Consider the following 18,253-nt stretch of genomic DNA (forward strand, 5'->3'; position numbering starts at 1 on the left):
CCGACCACAGGGGAAATATTAGCTTTTGAGAGAGAGCGCAGGAGTCCTCTCCGTCTCCCTGAATGTGCTCCCACTGCCATTTCAGACAGATTGATGCAGCTGAGCCCGGATTTCCTGGCAAGCCTGAGGGGAGGCTTTTCCAAAAGGATCTCAGTCTGCAGAGGCGCAGTCTCTCATTGGGAAAGCAAGCCCCAGACACATGCTCCCTGTTTCCAGCTGCTTGCATATGTCCTCTCTGCACTTTAGCAAGAAACGTGCCAAGGTGTGACGTTTATGAACCCCAGCCACCGGGAGCCGTGCACACAAGCCCCGTTTGGCCTGTGATGTGGGGAGGTGATGAATGGGCTGTTCTGCATTCCCTCTGGCAGGCCTGGGGCCTTATTTATTGCACACTGGAGTATAAAACCACCCGGCCGGCTGCAGCACTCGGCTCCAGCCCTGGCACTGGCCCGAGGAGACCACGGCGCCTGGAGCCCCGGCCATCTTCTCCAGCAGGCTCCGTGGCTCTGTCGAGAATCATGCCGGGGCAGCTGATCTGTTGGCACCTGCTGGCTTTGTTTTTCCTCCCATTTTGCCTGTGTCAAGATGAGTACATGGAGGTGAGCGGAAGAGCTAATAAAGTGGTGGCGAGAATAGTGCAAAGCCACCAGCAGACCGTCCGTGGTGGCTCCCGGAGGGAGACAGTGAGAGAGCGGAGCCATGCTAAAACTGGGACTGTGGATAATAGCACTTCTACAGACCTAAAACCCCTGAGACCAGATGAGCTACCGCACCCCGAGGTAGATGACCTAGCCCAGATCACCCCATTCTGGGCCCAGGTACTCAGAATTCTCTTCTAAGGATTTGCTGGGAAAGCGTTGTGAGTTTGCCTGTTCGTGCTCTCTGTGTCAGCTGCGATTCTGGGGGTGAATGCTTCTGAGGACCTTGCTGAGCTGCTTGTGGGTCTCTGTTTGGGTTGCTGCTCTGTGGGGTGAGGGGGACTGTGGGTCTCTGTGAGAAAATCAGCAGAGGTAGCATGGACGGGCTGGGAGAGAGAGAGGCTGTGGTGTCGCCCCCTCAAAAAGGACAGTAGGGGCCGAGAGCTCCCTGCTAGGCTGCGACGTGGTCCTGCTTCCCTTGTCTGGACAGGAGGAGTGCTGACCTACAGATAGCCCATGGCTGTGGGCAGTCGTCCGCAGACCCTGAGAGAGCTGGACTTTCTTAATCCTTCCTGGCAGGGAGAAGCGGCCCTTCCAGTTTTTCACTTGGATTTGAGAGTTGACTGTGAGATTTTACCAGGCTTGTCAATCTGATTGTCAGCATTCTAGGTGGCTAAGTGTCTGTGTCCAGCCTGTTTAAAAAAGGTGCAAAGAGTTAAAGCAAACAGACTGTGTGTATTTAAAATGTAAACCACATTGCATGACTTAATGCCCGATAACCACAGACAGCATGATTCATTTCTCAGACTAGAAGCTCAGCAATAAGGGAACACCTTTAACTCTTTTAGGGTACTACGACAGTGAGTGTAAGTTTCAGTGTCATGAAAGGCAAATTGGTGAAACTCCGTTTATTTTAAACATTAAGAACAGGGCTTTTAACTGTCTTTTAATAAATTATTTAAAGTTTTTCATTGAGGCATCATTGACATACATTATATTGCTTTCAGGTCAACAGCTTAAGGAAGAAACAAATTTTGATTGGCCTTCTAGGTGTCAAGCGTGCTGAAATCGGATGAGGGGCAAGAGAGCTACTTTGAATTCTATGATATTTGAACAAGGAGCTTTTTCCTCAAGAATTGACTGCTGGGATGTATTTAAATAGCCCCCCGCCAAGTACATGCAGTTGAAATCTAGACCCCTTCTACCACAGATGGAAAAGTTGGGCTTGAGGCTGGTTACATGATCAGGCCAAAATCACACACAGAATTATTTGTAGCCCGGGGACTAACCTGGGACTTCTAACCACACGGTTCTGTGGGGCTCTGTCAAGAAAAACAAAGTGCTTCTTTAAGGAGCGGCCAAAGAAATGATAACTTTTACATACCATCTCTTTTTTGAAAGCTGCTTTTAGAGCTGGTCCTTTCATCTGACAATCCTTTGGCTAAAGGGTGATTGATGCTCACTGTGTTTTCCATAGCAGGGAAGATGCATCACTTTTTTCCAGGCCCTGGTCTGGACTGTGCATAGCCAGGATCTGTGTGTGCTGGATGCTTCCTGGCCGTGGCAGGGTGAGCCGCTAGAAGCAGCAGAAAACAGATGTAGACTGTCATTGATCATTAGTTCTTGGCAACTGACACCCAGCAGGCCACTGAAATCCAAATTAATCTCTATTCCCCCGCACCTTCTAGTCCCCCTAGGCACCTGACACGCTGAAATCAGATAAGGGGGGCAAGAAGCCACTTTCTGGCTGTTTTTGAAGAGGGGCTTTCGAACTCCCCCAGTTCCTACGAACCCCAACAGGATACTGAGGAAATTCAGTCATCGATATTCCAGACATTTTCTAAACAACTTTCCTGTGGATGGATATGTAGACCCACAGTGGATTTGGAATTGTGCTGTGTTCCTCCTCTTCTCCCCACGTCCCCACCCTCTTCTTTTATTTTAACCTTCCTTTCTCCTCATTCATTCTCTCTCCAACCATTTCCTGTGCCTCTACTGTTTACCACGCTTCCGGACGGGCATCAACTGACCCAGCTCTGCTCTCGGATCAGTTCCGGAGGATTCCAATGGGGATAGATGAACAGATAACCAAACACATGTGACCAAGTCTGGGCACAAAGGGCAGTTGGGGAAAAAGTATCAGCATGGTGGTAGGCGCTGAGCTGGGTCTCAAAGATGAGGCAAAAGGATGAATAATCCTGGTAGAAATTTTTTTAAAAAAGTACAACAGCGAACAGCCTTGAGAGAGCTCGTGAGGAGGGGTGAGGCTGGAGCTCCCAGGCCATGGAACAGAGTCACAGGATGGTTGCAGGGCCAGGTTGGGGTGCTGCTGGCCAGTTAGGGAGCTGAGATCTTACTTCGCCAGCAAAATGTTTGTTTGTTTGTTTGTTTGTTTGTTCATGGCAGGGCAGTGAGGTGATCAGATTTGTGTTCTAGAAAGATGAGTCTGTCTATAGGGTCCATTATGGAGCAAGGGTGTCCAACTCTCAGCCCACAGGCTATATGCACCCCAGGATGGCCATGAATGCGGCCCAACACGGAATTGTAAATTATGCAAAGACCTGTTTGTTTTACTTAGCAGTTTTCATTAGTGTTTGTGTATTTAATGGGTGGCCCAAGACAACTCTTCTTCTTCTAGAGTGGCCTGGAGACGCCAAAGGGCCGGACACCCCTGGATTAGAGTGTGCAGGGAGGGAGGGGTGGGCAGACCTAGACCCCCTTTTCCTGGCATTGTCTTCCCTGTAGCTCTGCACCCTTCACCTTGATCGGTCTCCCCTTCCCATCCTGGACACCTGTCTCTCTCCTCCCGCTCCCCTCTGCTCCTTTCTCTTCCCTCTCCCTTAGGTTACACAAGGAGCTATGGACTCCCTATCCTAGAAGTTACTGACTCATGGCAGACCCGAATTCTGAGTAGCTGCTCCTGGGCCTCCATCTACAAAACGGACAGAACTGGTGTTAGAGACCGCTTCCTCCTCCCAGAGTGCCCACTCGCATGTTCCTGGTGTTCAAACGTGACCTGAGTTTGGGAAAAGTGTTGGTAAACTCAAGAGGGGGATACGCAATGACTTCCTAATTCTCCCTCACCTAGGAGAAAATGTCTGAATTAACACATGCTGCCCGTCTTGTTCTGAGGGCATCCACAGACTAACAGTGCTGCATTTGACTGCTCTCTGGAGCCAGGCCAGGGAGAGGAACACGTGACATGTTGCAGGAGGGGCCAAGTAGTAGTAACCAGAAGTCCCTCCCCACTTGGGTGGCAGCTCTGTGCTCTCCCAGTACCCCAAGTAGCTCTGGCATGCACCCCAGTCCTAGTCAGCTCCGGCACTGGGCAGCCCCATTGCCTGGGCTAAAGTTCTCAAGCCTAGATATTAGACTCCAAACACAAAATCTTTCTAAGTCATTCTTTGAGGCTCTGGGAAAGGCTTGAGTGTCTTTGTTTGCATCTTAGAGCTGGAAGAAACTCCCTAGAGGCACATGGACCTGAGAGGGGAGTTCAGGTCTTGATCCAGTCATCTTTCGGACATTCTTAACCTCTCAGTGTTCCATTCTCAAGCAAATGATTCCACTTTGGGACATCACCTCCTTCCATGCCCTTCTTCTCTAAAACCCACTGTTGGCACTGCATTTCTTGGAGCTTAAAGAGCTGTGTTTTCACAGTTGCAAGCCCAAACCAGGAAATCATGGAATACTTCTCAGGTTGCATCTTTGGATTAGAAGGCGGGGCAGTGCCGGGGCGTCTGACTTTCCAAGTGTGTGAAAGCTCTTGTCTCAGGCCAATGACTTGTGCTGAGTTTCTTGTCCTCCACCAGTTTTACAAAAGGTTTCCATAGATGCTCATACCTGCCCATAGTTGAGTCTCGTAGACTGAAGACTAGAGGAAGAGTCAGCTCCAAATCATAGCTCCCGATCCTTCCGGACTGGGCCCTGAGCTGTTGCAGGGCCACAGACACTGCCCTGCGTGGTCCTGCAATGGCCTGGCAGAGACCTCCAGGAAAGAGGAATGAGAGAGTGAGGGAAGAGTGCAAGCCCATTTTTTATTTAAAAAAAGTGAAGTTGAAATGCACAGCAACGCAAAGCTTTGATCCACTTTTCCGCTTGAATTTCTGATGATGAAGAAAATGTGGACTTTACACTCTTTCTTTCTCCCTCCATCTCTCCCTCTCTTTCTCTCTCTCTTCTTTCTTCCTTTCCTCCCGCCTTTCCTCTTAAAACCAAATCCCTTACCGAATCCCTTAACAACAATATGCTGTCTTCAAGAATCCATTGGATTCCAGTCGGTGTCTAGGAACATTTCTGCGAGTATTTTGAATGATATAATTAACAGGCAAGTTGCCAATTTAGAGGAGATTCCAAATTTTATAAGCAGCTCTGACTCTGTCTAGCTCCTTGGCGTGAAAGCATAAATTTTAGAAATTTATCTTTAACTAAGTAAGCATGTAGCTCAGCGCCATGCTTGAATGCATTCAGTACCCACTATGTACTCATTCAATATTTGTTCAAACAACGTAATAATCATTTTACATTTCGAAGTGGAATATAAAACAGTGCACCATGTTACATAGTTTTGAAGAGGAAGTTAAAGGTGTTTCAAGATAAACAAATTCTCTGACTTATCACCATTGATGTTAATATTTATTCACCGAAGTTTAATTTTTAAAAATTACTTTGAATGGTTTCTCAGTAAAACCAAACTTAAAGAGAAATAATTAATAAAAAATGTATTGGACTATGGAATACTTCACTTTCTCGATTCCCTAAGGCAGTTTGAGTATGCCGTGGCTGTTGAAAAAGCTAGAGCTACAACTGAGAATTTCTAAGAACTCTTAGCCCCACCGATATGAGTCTAGTCTTAATAATAATGTTTAAAGTTGATAATCGTTATTTGAGGATCATCTAAATCAACTTAGCTACACCAGAGAGGGTCCTGGAAGTTCGGGAAGAAGGGGTGTTTCTGGAGTTTTCTGTTTCGCTGTCTTTAGTACCAGCAGAAAAGTACTTCTCAGAAGTGCTGCCCCACCCCCCAGGCCCACTCGCACTCGGGTCCAAAGAGTTTGTTCTGTTGGCTCTCTTGTTCCCTTTCCCTTTTGATCACTGGTTCCCCTTAGCTACCCCTACTCCTTTGCCGGTAACATCCCCACCCCGCACCCTGTTTTCTGATGTTGTTGTGGGTTGTTCGGAGTTCAAGTTACCTAGGGAACAAGGCCAGTGAAGTCCAAAAGTCCTAACTGCCTTGCCCTGAAGCTCCTCTCTGTGTCTTTTTAAAGTCTCCACCTACCGGAGGGCTGCCCCCAGACTGCAGCAAGTGTTGTCATGGAGATTACAGCTTCCGGGGCTACCAAGGGCCCCCTGGACCTCCCGGCCCCCCTGGCATTCCAGGTAAGGATGGGAGAGAGGCGCTAGTGCCGGCCTAATAGACTGGGCCAAAATAGGAGCCGGGGTGAAGCCAAACAATCTGAAATGGGTGTGTGTGAGCTATAGTGTACGCATGCCTGGCTGGCGTAGCTCAGTGGGTTGAGCGCAGGCCTGCGGATCAATTCCTAGTCAGGGCACAAGCCTGGATTGTGGGCCAGGTCCCCAGCAGGGGGCGTGCTAGAAGCAACCACACAGTGACACTTCTCTCTTTCCACCCCCTTCCCCGCTCTAAAAATAGAATATGAAAAAAAAAAAAAAAAGTGTACGCATGGAAAATCCAGAACAGAGTTGGGTAGACTGGGTGTATAGAGAGAGTCTAGTGGAACAGCATACCCTCTGTCACATTCATTGTCTGTTCCACTGGAAGGGTCCCACCGCCCGAGGAGCGCCCCCCTCCGGATTCACAGGCTGGAGGCTCTTTGGCATCATGGAGCGGGGAACCCCCTGATCTTAATGGGGTTGTACGCTTGTCTCAGTGTTTCTGCCACAGTGTGGTTCATGCGATACACTGTACACAACTTCCAGAGAATTTAGGAAGTGAAGGAGCGGAGAGGTTACCGGTCCGGGTGATGGGTGTCTCCACACTGCCATTCACTGAGCTGCCGTTCTTCTGCCAGACTCTCGGTTCGGCTCCATTTTTGCCCCCCCCGCCCCCAGGCCGGGGGCCTGTCACGTGCAGCCGTCACGCCGCTCGGGGGCTATGGGAGCACTTTTGTCCCTGCGCCGGCGGTGGTGCGGGGAACGCCGTGGAGCTCCACTGTGCCCTCCAGACCCACCGCTCTGCTGTCCCCTTTCCACCGGGGTGCCCCAGGCCTGTGGGGCTTGACAAAAGGCCTCTTGTTTGGTTCTGTTTTGTAAAGCTATTTTCTTTCTTTTTTAAAAAAATTATGTTTTTTCCATTACCATTTACCCCCCTTCTACCCTCCCCCGCACTGCAACCTTGTTCTCTCTCGATTTGCCCTGTCGATACTAATCTTTATCAAATGACATTCAATTTCTTACATGCCTTTAAGTGGTCTCCTGAATGTAACCAAATTTAAAATGAGAAAACACCCTGTTAGACTTTCAGCTGGGATTACGGGCATGGAATCAACGTCACTGACCCTCAGGGGCAGCTGGCAGCAGGTGCAGTGGCCGGAGGTAGGAGATGGTCAGACCCTTCTCAAGTCTTCCCGGGTGTAAACTCTTCCCATGTGATGGGACAGGCTGGCCTTGGCTAAATGTCCCCCTCAGGAGCAGTTTTGTCATGAGCTCCTTAACCTGTAAACAAAGTCAGAGTCTATCCAGCTGGAAGGGTTGCAGTCCTGGTGTGGTAACCGATCAAAGGTGGCAGGCAGAGTAAACAACAGAAGGTCCTGAAATTCAACAAATATAAGAAAAAAAGAGGTACAGAAATTGCCCGTGGTGGCAAAGTGAAGGGAAGGGCTGAGATTGTTATCCAACTCTTGTTTCCAAAGTTATAAAAAATTATAATTTTTTAGCCCTGGCTGGCGTAGCTCAGTGGATTGAGCTCGGCCTGTGAACCAAAGTGTTGCAGGTTCGATTCCCAGTCAGGGCACATGTCTGGGTTGCAGGCCATGATCCCCAGCAACTGCACATTGATGTTTCTCTCTCTCTTTCTCCCTCCCTTCCCTCTCTAAATAAATAAATAAATAAAAATCTTTAAAAAAATTATAATTTTTTATCAAAGATTTTAAATGTTCTTTGTTGAAAACTTCACAAAGACAGGAAAGTATGTGTAAGAGTACAAAGATCACTCATGATTCATCCATTAATAAAATCTTTAAAAAAAAAAAAAAAGAAAGCAACACTGTAAACATTTTCATGTAATTCGTTCTAGTCTTTTCCCCCTTTGGATATAACACACACGTACATACGTGACACTGTGTGTGTGCATAACGTCCACACATGGTGTTATGCTATCTTTATTGGTTTATAGCCTTTTATCTAAAAATATAATGAATATTATTAATGTTATTAAATATTTTTGTTTAGCATTCTTTTTGGTGACTATATAATATCATCTCCTAATTGTATAATTTTAAAAAACTTTAGCCCTTCCAGTACTGGTGGACATTTAGGTGGTTTCTAGTCTTTGCTGTTATAAGTGATGCTTTGATGATCAGTTTTCTGCACAATTTTTTTTTTCATCCAAGTCTCGCTTGATGAGAATCACAGGCTTCGGAGCCTTGAGAGTCTCTAAGTCTGTTTTCAGTGTCTCGTTTAAACACACCCCACTCCATGGCGCCTCCCTGGCTGTACTGGGACTGTTTCCAATGGTCCCTTTCACAGCTGAGTGTGTACATTTTGGGGCTGTGTTTGTATAAAAATGGGTGGTATGAGTGATGGGCTTCCTCACGCGGTGCTGTCTGGTTGTTTAAGGAAACCACGGAAACAACGGCAATAACGGAGCCACTGGTCACGAAGGGGCCAAAGGGGAGAAAGGAGACAAAGGCGACCTGGGCCCGCGAGGGGAGCGGGGGCAGCATGGCCCCAAAGGAGAAAAGGGCTACCCGGGGATTCCACCAGAACTGCAGGTAAACCACCCTGAGCACGTCTCCAGGTGATTTCTACGTTGTCCCCGCCCTTGGGGGCCAGGATTCAGAAGGCTGGGGTGCTTCCGCAAGCTCGCACCATCGCAGAGTGAGTCCGAGGCTCGTTCATGCGTCCCTAGCGCGGGATGTTTGTGCAAGGCCCGTGCTGCTCCGAGCGCTTTGCAATCACTCTCAGGGAGGAGAACAGCTTTTCAAGGATGACATGTGATTCCCTCAATAGACCAAATACAAGGGAATCCTGAATATGAGCTCATTTCCCATTTCCCAAACTCAAAGATATGCTAAATATAAAGGTTTTTGGCAACTTGAATATATAAATTTCTAGATATGTAAACTATTATAAGTAGACATTTGAACATTGCACTTATTTATTAATTTGTTACATTTACATATTTAAGTCACATGTTAAGGTACAAATATTATTTTCTATCAACTCAGATTTTTATGGCAAAATTTTTATTTAAGTATTTCTCATTAGTAACTTCTTTATCACTAGAGACATTTTATTTTGCTATCCACCCACAGATTTCCAGACCAGATCATATTTATTTCATCTTAAAGTTTTCATTATTTATGATGGCTGGAATTAGACATTGTATCCCAAGCACCTATTTGCCTATTTTTTATTTCTCTTTTAAGTGATCTTCACATTTCTTTGCTGCCAGTAACATCTAAAACCTAAAACTATGAAGTTAGGTCTGACCTGTTTTTGGCTAATATTTTTTTAAACCAATCCTCCCAGGGGACACCTAGGAAACTGAAAGTTAGCATTCTTTGTTAAAGTTGCTTCCAGCGGGTGTGTCTTCCTGAAACAGGACATCACGGTTGAACTAAAGTAACTGAGGGAATTGTGCTGTAATATGAGAGCTTTTTCAAGAACTAAAATATAAAGCAAGTCTTGTCTGAAAGGTCAGTAGGGGGAAACTTCGCCTCTCATTTGGGCACAGTCGGTGGTGGTCTGACTGTGGATGAATTCCGTCATTTTTCTGGGCCTCGTAAGCTAGAGGTCCTGTGTGCTACTCGAACTGCTTTTGTGGTTTTGTAACTTTTTCATGAATGTTGCTTAATAATTTTAGCAACCTGGGAGCCATGTGTCAGTATAAATTTACAAAGAAAAGAAGACAGAGGCCACTTGGCCAGCTTAAAGGTAGATGATAACACGGATGATAAACTTTCTCAAAGCTGAGACTCTAACCCCCAACCTGTGAGTGGCTGTACCCCAGCTGAGGGCTTCAAAGATTCTTGATACACTGATGTGCTTTTAATGGGTATACGTGTAAGATTTCACCCCAATTTTTCCAACATGGCTTGATCATAGAAATTTCACATTTTAAAAAGCATTTTAAAGTCTAACATTCCTTGAAACACACGCTCAGAAGAACTGTTAATATACATGATATTTTAAGGGCTACATAGCAGAAAAACGTTAGGAAATGCCATGATTCATTGAATTCACTCCTCATAGCTTCATGTTTCAGTGATTCCCCATCTTGCTGTTACAAGTAGTGTTGAAATAAACTCATGTGTATAAAAGCTTTACATCTTTAAAATAAATGGCCTATTAATTGACCCCCCAACTCTTTCCTTAGATTGCATTCATGGCTTCTCTGGCAACACACTTCACCAATCAGAACAGCGGCATTATCTTCAGCAGTGTGGAGACCAACATCGGAAACTTCTTTGATGTCATGACTGGTAGATTCGGGGCCCCAGTGTCAGGTGAGATGTAAAAACAAGTGAATGGCCAAATCAATCAATCTAGCAATCAAGAAGGAAGAAAGTGAGAGGGAGGGAGAGAGGGAGGGAGGGAAGGAGGAAGGAAGGAAAAAGGGAAGGAGGGAAGAAAGGAGAAAGGGAAGAGGAAAAGAAGGAAGGAATGAAGGGGGAGGGAACAAGGAAAAGAAAACATGAAGAAAATTGAGGATTGTTTCTAATTCCGGTTAAAACAAGCAGATGATCTACAGATTTCTATTGAATTTCAAAGTAAATAAATTAGAATCTGAAAAGACAAAAATGATGCAGACACTGACCCACAGTGTCCGCAACATTATGGATGAAATGAGACATTCACATGAACTACCGAGTCTGGTGGAGGAAAAGGGACAGCATGGCTTTTCTCTCAAGGGGAGCAAAAGCCTTGGCCCTTGCCATGTCTGGCCTGGTCTTCATTGGGTTTCTCCGCACATTACCTGATGGTCCTCATTTACTATGCACAGGCTTGCTTTAGGTGGTTACCTTTTACAGAAAACAAAAGAGCCAATGCTGCTAATCACGCCACAAAAGAGGGATATTTGCAAATGAAAAGGCAAAAGTGGTTGAACTGGTTACACTTATCCTTGGAGGGTTTAGCATGGATTTTAGGAAGTTACTTTGCAGTAAATGTCCTCAATTCAGGGCGAGGGAGTTTTTTAGCAAGAACAAGACTCAAAGCGACCTAGGCACAATGCAGACCTGATTCCCCACGGGAGAACCTATCCGTGGGCATGGGTCCTGTGCATCTCCCAGTGGGAGCTGGGTCCACGCCACGCAGAATGGTCTCCTACACAAAAACACTTTAAAAAATCTTTAAAAAATGATGGCCATGGTTACTAAGATTACTGTCTCTGATTTGAACTGAATCAAATAATCCCTAAGAGGGCATAGTTATCCCTGACTTTGAAAGTTCTTATACCATAAGCCTCACGGCTAAATGTGTCATAACACTATTCTCTCCTTGCCACCATCCCAAGGAGGGTCTGATCCTTTTAAAAATCTTCAAACATTAAAAAAAAATTTTAAGCCCTTCTGTATTCATTTCCCATCATTATTGTAACAAATTACAAACTAAGGAGCTTAAAACATAAAATTATTCTTGTATAACCCTGGAGGTCAGAAGTCCCAAATCAGTCCACCTGGGCTAAACTCAGTGTGTAGACAGTGCTGGTTCTTCTAGAAGCATCAGGGACGATTCCAGTGTGTAGAGGCTGCCGGCATCCCCTGTCCCCTGGCCAAATCACTTTCATCTCTGCCTCCACTGTCACACCACCTTCCCCTCACAGGTTCTGATCATTTTGGCTCTCATATCAGGACAGTGGGATTCCCTTGGGGCCACCTGAATAATGCAGGGTAACCTCCCCATCTCAAGATTCTGAACATAATAATACCTGCAAAGTCCCTGTTGCCACATGAGGTAACATTTATAGATGCTGGGGACTTTAGGACGTGGGAATATTCGACAGTCGTTCATCAGTCCCCCACAGCTTCCTTACTTTCTAGCACCATGAGCTGCTTCAGGCTCATTTTGCCTTTTCCCCCGTCCCAGCTTTGGAAACACCCCCTTTTCCAAGGAACCCTTTTCTGCTATTGGAGAGTAGGATTTAGATACCAAGATCCTGGTGGTTGGTGTGCTCATTGCTACTGCTATGTTTGTGTATGTTTTTATAGTAACCCATGCACACACACGTGTATTTCCCTATCTATCTATAAATCAATATTGTGTCAAAACATTTAAAGCTTTTTCAAGGTGAGAGCAGACAAAGAGTCACTCAGACTATTAAGGGCCGAAAAGAACCTACACACCACATAGATTTTCAACAAGTGTGAAGTCATGTAGCTTATCTCCCTGCCACCTTGTGGTCTTTAGTGCTCTGTATAGTAATACAAATGTGAATAAATGTCTGCCTCTTTTCAGGTGTGTACTTCTTCACCTTTAGCATGATGAAGCACGAGGATGTTGAGGAAGTGTATGTGTACCTCATGCACAATGGAAACACAGTCTTCAGCATGTACAGGTGGGTGGTCTTTTCTATCATAGGTAACATCCATGCCGCCATGTTTACTCAAAGGGTGGCCAAGGCCAGGGGACTTGGCAGGAATCACCGGAGCCTGTCATGGACCCTGTCATCACTGAGAGCTCCCGGCATCACTACATGGCCGGATGATGTCACTGGGAAGAGATACACCTGACGAATGTGAGCGTAAACAGGCCAAGAGGCCTTGAGCTAATTACTAGCAACACTCCCCACAGCCAATAATTTGTGTTCTTTTCTCAGCTCGTGACCTCTTCCCTTCTCTCTCTTCCTTTTCTCCTGCTTTTCTACTCCCCAATGCCCTTAGCTTAGAGTTCAGCTCCATGGACAGCCTTCTCTGCCATCCCTGTGGGCCGGTGGGCTGAGAGCTGGGGGTAGTTTCTTCTCTGTTGGCTGTGCTTCTACTCTGATATTTACCCCATCAACCTGGAACCAGGGCTCCTTCAAAAAAATGTTTTAAAAAGAAATAATTCAATTTGCTCTGATGTAAGCTTAAGATGTGGGAGAAAGGCAGATAGCCAACATCTTCCCCATAAGTAAATTGGCTGGTGAGTGATCTATGAAAAACTCTGGGACTATTCTCATTTCCATGTTATTGTTGATGACTTGTGGGGGTTGCCATATTTTCTTCTGGAGCCTGACCTCCAGTGGGGGGTTGTGTTTGAAATGCCAAAGAAAAAAGAAATGAGTCAGGTTGATGAAGATGCTGCAACAGAGAGATCCAGAATGTAGTGGCTCCTCCACCCCAGAATGCAATTTCCTTGACCAGTTCCAGGTTGGGGAAGGTATGAGGCAGAAAGGGAGAAGGAGGAGATTGTGTGAAGGAGGAGAGGGTGGGTGCCTGCCTTCTTTTTGATGATGTAGTCTGGCAAAAGCAGTTCTGCCTTCTGTGAAATTGATCCCCAAATTCTCACTGGCCATTGTCTTTGCCACAGTCAGAAGGAGGAAAGAGCAACAAGCTTGTAGAAATGTTTACACATGAGGCTCTCTATTCGGAGAACTTTGTCACATTGTCCTCTGCTCAACTTCACCCAACCAAACACAGTAAGGCCAGGCAGAGGAGCTCCTGGGGCAGGGGGACGTAAAGTCTGGTGAACAGCTGGCCTTCTCTGCCCCCCTGGCTACTGAGTATCTGTTGACCCCTTCTTCCCACACTTAGAATCCATGTCTCCTCTCATAGATAGAGAGAAGGATGATGGCTATGGGGGAGGGGTTAGGGAGGTAGAGGGATTGAGCAGAAAGGAAAAAGGACTCATAGACATGGGCAACAGTGTGGTAATGGCGGGGTAAGGGAGTATCAGGGGGGATAAATGGTGATGAAAGAAATTCAGTTAAAAGATTTAATGAACAAACACATGTCTCCCCGTCCCTGTCGGCATGGGACGTCCCCTACACCACAGTGAAGGCATGCAGCTCAGAGCCCAGAGCCCCAGGACGAGCAGCCCTTTCCTTCAAGTCAGTTTCCGGGCTGTTTTCCTCTTGGGACCCCGATTCTGTCCTCTAGGCAGGTTTCCTTGTTTCTTTGTCTCTGTGGCTACATCTAAACGTGAGCAAGTTCTCCCCGGGGCCTTTCCCAGCCCACTCTCTGCTGATGCAAATTGAAGGCTGAGAGGGTCTAGTTGAGCATCCCAAGCTCTTTTTAGATCAGGCTTGTTTTTTTTTTTTTTTTTTTGAGGGAGAGAGGGGAGGTAACACTATTTTCTCAGAAACTAGGCAGATTTTTTCTCTATTTGCTACCAGTCCGTTATATGTTAGTAAACCACATCCCATGGTATTTTCTTGACCTCTAGGTTTTCAGCCTGTTATTTCCTTTGTTTCTGGTCTTCATGTCTTTTTCTCTCAACTTCGTGGTGGCTTCCAGAAGACTTTCAAAAACAATATACTTTGGTAGCATGGTAATTTTTTTGAAACTATTTTTATTAAGGTATAATTGACATACAACCTTCTATTTATTTCAGAAGCACAATATAATGGTTCAATATTTGTATCTGCTACAAAATGATCACCATAATAAGTCTAGTTAACATCTATAACCATGTATTGTAAAATAATTTTTCTTGTGATAAGAACCTTTAAGATTCACTCTTATAGCAACTTTCAAACATGCAATGCGATATCATTAACTGTAGTCACCATGCCTTACACTGCATCCACATGACCTATTTATGTTATAAATGGAGGTTTGAACCTTTGATTCCCTTCCCCCATTTTGCCCCCCCCACCCGCCCCCACTACTACCTCTGGCAACCACCCATCTGTTCTTTATATAATATTTTTTTTTCTTTTTGATTCCACATGTAAGCAAGCTCATGTAGTATTTCTCTTTCTTTGTCTGACTTATTTCACTTAGCATAATGCCCTCACGATTGATCCACATTGTCATAAATGGCAAGACTTCATTTTATATAGCTGAACAATAATAGTCCATTGCTTGTGTATACACCACATTTTCCTCATTCATTCATCCATTGAGGTCACTTAGTTTATTTCCATATTTCGTAATGCTGCAGTGAACATGGGGGTACCTACATCTTTTGAAGTCAATGTTTTCATGTTCTTTGGATAAATATCCAGACCAGAATTGCTGGATCATACAGTAGCTCTTTTTTGATTTTTTTGCGCAACCTCTATACTGCTTTCCATGTTGGCTGCACCAGTTCACATTCCTTCCAGCAATACACAAGGGTTCCCTTTCCTTCTCCCCTTTGCCGATGCGTGTTATTTCTTGTCTGTTGATACTAGCCATTCTAACTGGTATGAGGCGATGCCTCATTGCGATCTTGGTTTTTACTTACCTGATAATTAATGAAGTTGAGCACCTTTTCACGTACCTGTTGGCCAACTGTATGTCCTCTTTAGAAGAATGTTCGGATCCTCTTTCCCTTATTAGTCGGATTTTTTGTATTTTCTTTTCTTTTGCTATTAAGTTGTATAAGTTTTAAAAAATGTATTTTGGATGCCAGCTCTTTATCAGATATCTGATTTGCAAATATCTTCTCCCATTCAGTAGGACGTCTCTTCATGTGTTTACGGGCTCCCTTGCTGGGCAGAAACGTTTTCGTTTGGTATAGTCCCACTTACTTACTTGTGCTTTCTTGCCTTTGCTTTCAGTTTCAAATTCCAAAAATGGTCACCAGGACTGATGTCAAGGAGCTCACCACCTATGTATTCTCCTAGTTTTATGGTTTCAGGTTATACATTCAAGTCTTTCATTCATTTTGAGTTCATTTTTTTAAAAGATTTTATTTATTTATTTTTAGGGAGGGAAGGGAGGGAGATAGAGAGAAAGAGAGAGAGACACATCAATGTGCGGTTGCTGGGGGCCATGGCCTGCAACCCAGGCATGTACCCTGGCTGGGAATCGAACCTGGGACACTTTGGTTCCCAGCCCGCGCTCAATCCACTGAGCTATGCCAGCCAGGTATAGTTCATTTTTGTACAGGGCATAAAAGAGTGGCCCAGTTTCATTCTTTGGCATGTGGCTGTCTAGTTTCCCCAACTCCTTGTTAAAGACACTGTCCTCGAAAGGCACTATGGCTCACCTACCACACTGTGTCACAGGCTGTGTCTGTCTGGCTGAATGAGAAGTCTTAATAGGCCAAGGTCAACTGTAGCCCTGTTCTTCCTCGTATATAAGCACTTGGCTCTTCCAACCCTATTAGGCCCCAACATTCTGCTTCCTCTGCTTCCAACGTGTTGGTTCCTGTCTGAGCTCACCTATCCTAGCAACATCTTTCTAAAAGAAGCAAAGAGTACTTTACCTTTTTCAATAGCTCCCTTACCTAGAGGATAACCTTGTACGATTTAGGTCTACCTTCCAAGTTATCACATGCTTTCTGAAATGTTTTGCCACAGCATAACGTGGCTCTCCAGTTTCAAGGCCACGGTATTTGTTTTCTTCACTGTTCTCTGCCTGACCATGAGCCAGTGCAACCCGCAGACGGTCCCTGCCCTCTGAGGGTTCGACTTTCAATTCTTCTGCCTTATGAATGTGCAAAAGCAATATGCATTCAGTAGAAACCCTACTTTGAATTCCACGATGCCGGGCAGCGGCAGGAGCCGCGGCTCCCAGCCAGTCACGTAATCTCGAGGGTAAAGAGCTGATACTCGATAGAGCATTCATGGGGTGAGACGATTTGACCAACTGTAGGCTGCTGCAAGTGTTCTGAACATGTTTAAAGTCGGCCAGGCCAAGTTATGACATTTAGTAGGTTAGGTGTAGCAAATACGTTCTCGACTTATGATATTTCAATTTACCATGGATTTATCTCGACATAATCCCACCATAAACTGAGGAGTGCCTGTCCTCTAGTTTGGGATATGGCAGCACCCTAGTTAGTACCAAATTCTGAATTAGTTAGGGTAGACTAAACTGCTGTAACACTGGCCAGCATAAAGGCTTGCACAGAGTAGAAATTCCTTTTCTTCTCACGGAACGGTCCCGAGTGTTTTGTCCGGTTGTGGTGGACGACAGAGAGCTTTCCTCTACACGGTCTTCCAGAACTCAGGCTCCAACATGGAACTTCCACGGTCATTCCGGTCATTGTCGTTAGCATTCCCCACAATCATAATGAGAAACGATCAAGGAGCAGTGTTTGTGAGGAGTGCATGGGCCAATTCTAATACAAGGGGCACATGTCATCTAAGGAACTTAAGCATAGGACTGTACCTAATGCCCGAGAGCTGAGAGAGAAGGGCAGATTTTGGCAAACAGCTGACTGTCCCCTGTAAAGACTAAGTAGCTGGTGCCTTTTTTTTTTCTTCCTAGCTACGAAACAAAAGGGAAATCGGATACGTCCAGCAATCATGCAGTGCTGAAGCTGGCCAAAGGAGACGAGGTTTGGCTGAGAATGGGCAACGGCGCTCTTCACGGGGACCACCAGCGCTTCTCCACCTTCGCGGGCTTCCTGCTTTTCGAAACTAAGTGAATATATGAAGAGACCAGCTCCACCTTGGGGAAGAGTTGGAGCTGAACTGGTATTGTTATGACCTGAGGAACATTAGAGTGGAGGGTTCTATGTAGTGTATCTTTTAAAGACACTTTTTGGTTGCATTGCTAATCATGTTGCAGATACAGCAATAATGTGGGATGACTCAGGGGCTCAGAAGAGGAAAACACAAAACAGCTTTCTCATGTGACTTTGACTGATATACTTACCACTTTTATCACTCTTCCCTAGGCACCTGAAAGAAAATTCCCCTCTTGATACAGGTTGGAAATAATTGTTCCCATCAGAGAAGTTATTTGCAGAGAGTTTGGGCGGCTCTGTTTTTAATCAAATAGCAGCTTTCAGAAACGGCTGAGGTTGGGGCTCATCATTATAATGCTGCAGCAAACAGGATGCAGTGATTACGGTGGGGCTGGGCAAGGACGGGGCACTGTCAGGATCGAGGTGCCGGAAACATTTGCAAAGCCAAGACCGGGAAGTTACACTTTGATCCAGTGGGTCAATATCCATAAATAAAGTTCAGGGTCTTTTTGTTTTGTTTTGTTTTGTTTTTTAGGAATTCCTGGTAGCTTTTAGATAGCAAAAGTATGCACAATGCCCACAGATAACCGACTCGTTGTTTTTCAGTAACAATACTGCAATTGACTCTTCGCCACTCACTACATTTCTTAGAGCGCCATAGACCTTTGTTGACACTGCCCTGCAGAGCCGGCTGGGGTGAGCTGAGGTCCACATTGCATGGATATCGTCACCTTCTTTTTCTCAGTCTAGAAATTACCTTGATGTACTGGACATATGCTGACAAGTCACATGGAAGAAGCTTAGATTCAGTTATACACAGTCAAACTAATGGATACAAAATACAAGGGCATTCCACTTAGGAGACATACGACAAGTCTCTTAACCTTTTT

The 18,253-nt window shown here is 45.4% G+C and overlaps 1 protein-coding gene across 3 annotated transcripts; it reads left to right on the top strand.

Annotated features, from left to right (window-relative positions):
* Window positions 1–202: 202 nt before the first annotated feature.
* C1QTNF3 (C1q and TNF related 3) lies at window positions 203–18,253 on the top strand. 3 transcript variants are annotated; one of them, XM_028518841.2, is made up of 6 exons: window positions 203–818; window positions 5,903–6,014; window positions 8,433–8,587; window positions 10,195–10,324; window positions 12,276–12,375; window positions 17,162–18,253. In XM_028518841.2, exons 1-6 carry the CDS (start codon window positions 324–326, stop codon window positions 17,319–17,321), a joined length of 1,152 nt encoding a protein of 383 aa, XP_028374642.2. In that variant the 5' UTR covers window positions 203–323; the 3' UTR covers window positions 17,322–18,253. The 3 variants fall into 3 exon arrangements, with proteins under 3 accessions (XP_028374642.2, XP_035876116.1, XP_035876117.1); XM_036020223.1 differs by having other exon boundaries at window positions 203–779; window positions 17,162–17,574; XM_036020224.1 differs by having other exon boundaries at window positions 215–599.

This window comes from Phyllostomus discolor, chromosome 3, assembly GCF_004126475.2.
Source record: "Phyllostomus discolor isolate MPI-MPIP mPhyDis1 chromosome 3, mPhyDis1.pri.v3, whole genome shotgun sequence".
Taxonomy (NCBI): Eukaryota; Metazoa; Chordata; class Mammalia; order Chiroptera; family Phyllostomidae; genus Phyllostomus; species Phyllostomus discolor.

Bases quoted from the DNA above. Each gene is read 5' to 3' on its own strand.
- C1QTNF3 (XM_028518841.2), top strand. From the start codon at position 324: ATGTGGGGAGGTGATGAATGGGCTGTTCTGCATTCCCTCTGGCAGGCC. The intron at 6,015-8,432 runs GTAAGGATGGGA...TGGTTGTTTAAG, and splicing joins CGGCCCCCCTGGCATTCCAG to GAAACCACGGAAACAACGGC. The intron at 12,376-17,161 runs GTGGGTGGTCTT...TTTTCTTCCTAG, and splicing joins ACAGTCTTCAGCATGTACAG to CTACGAAACAAAAGGGAAAT.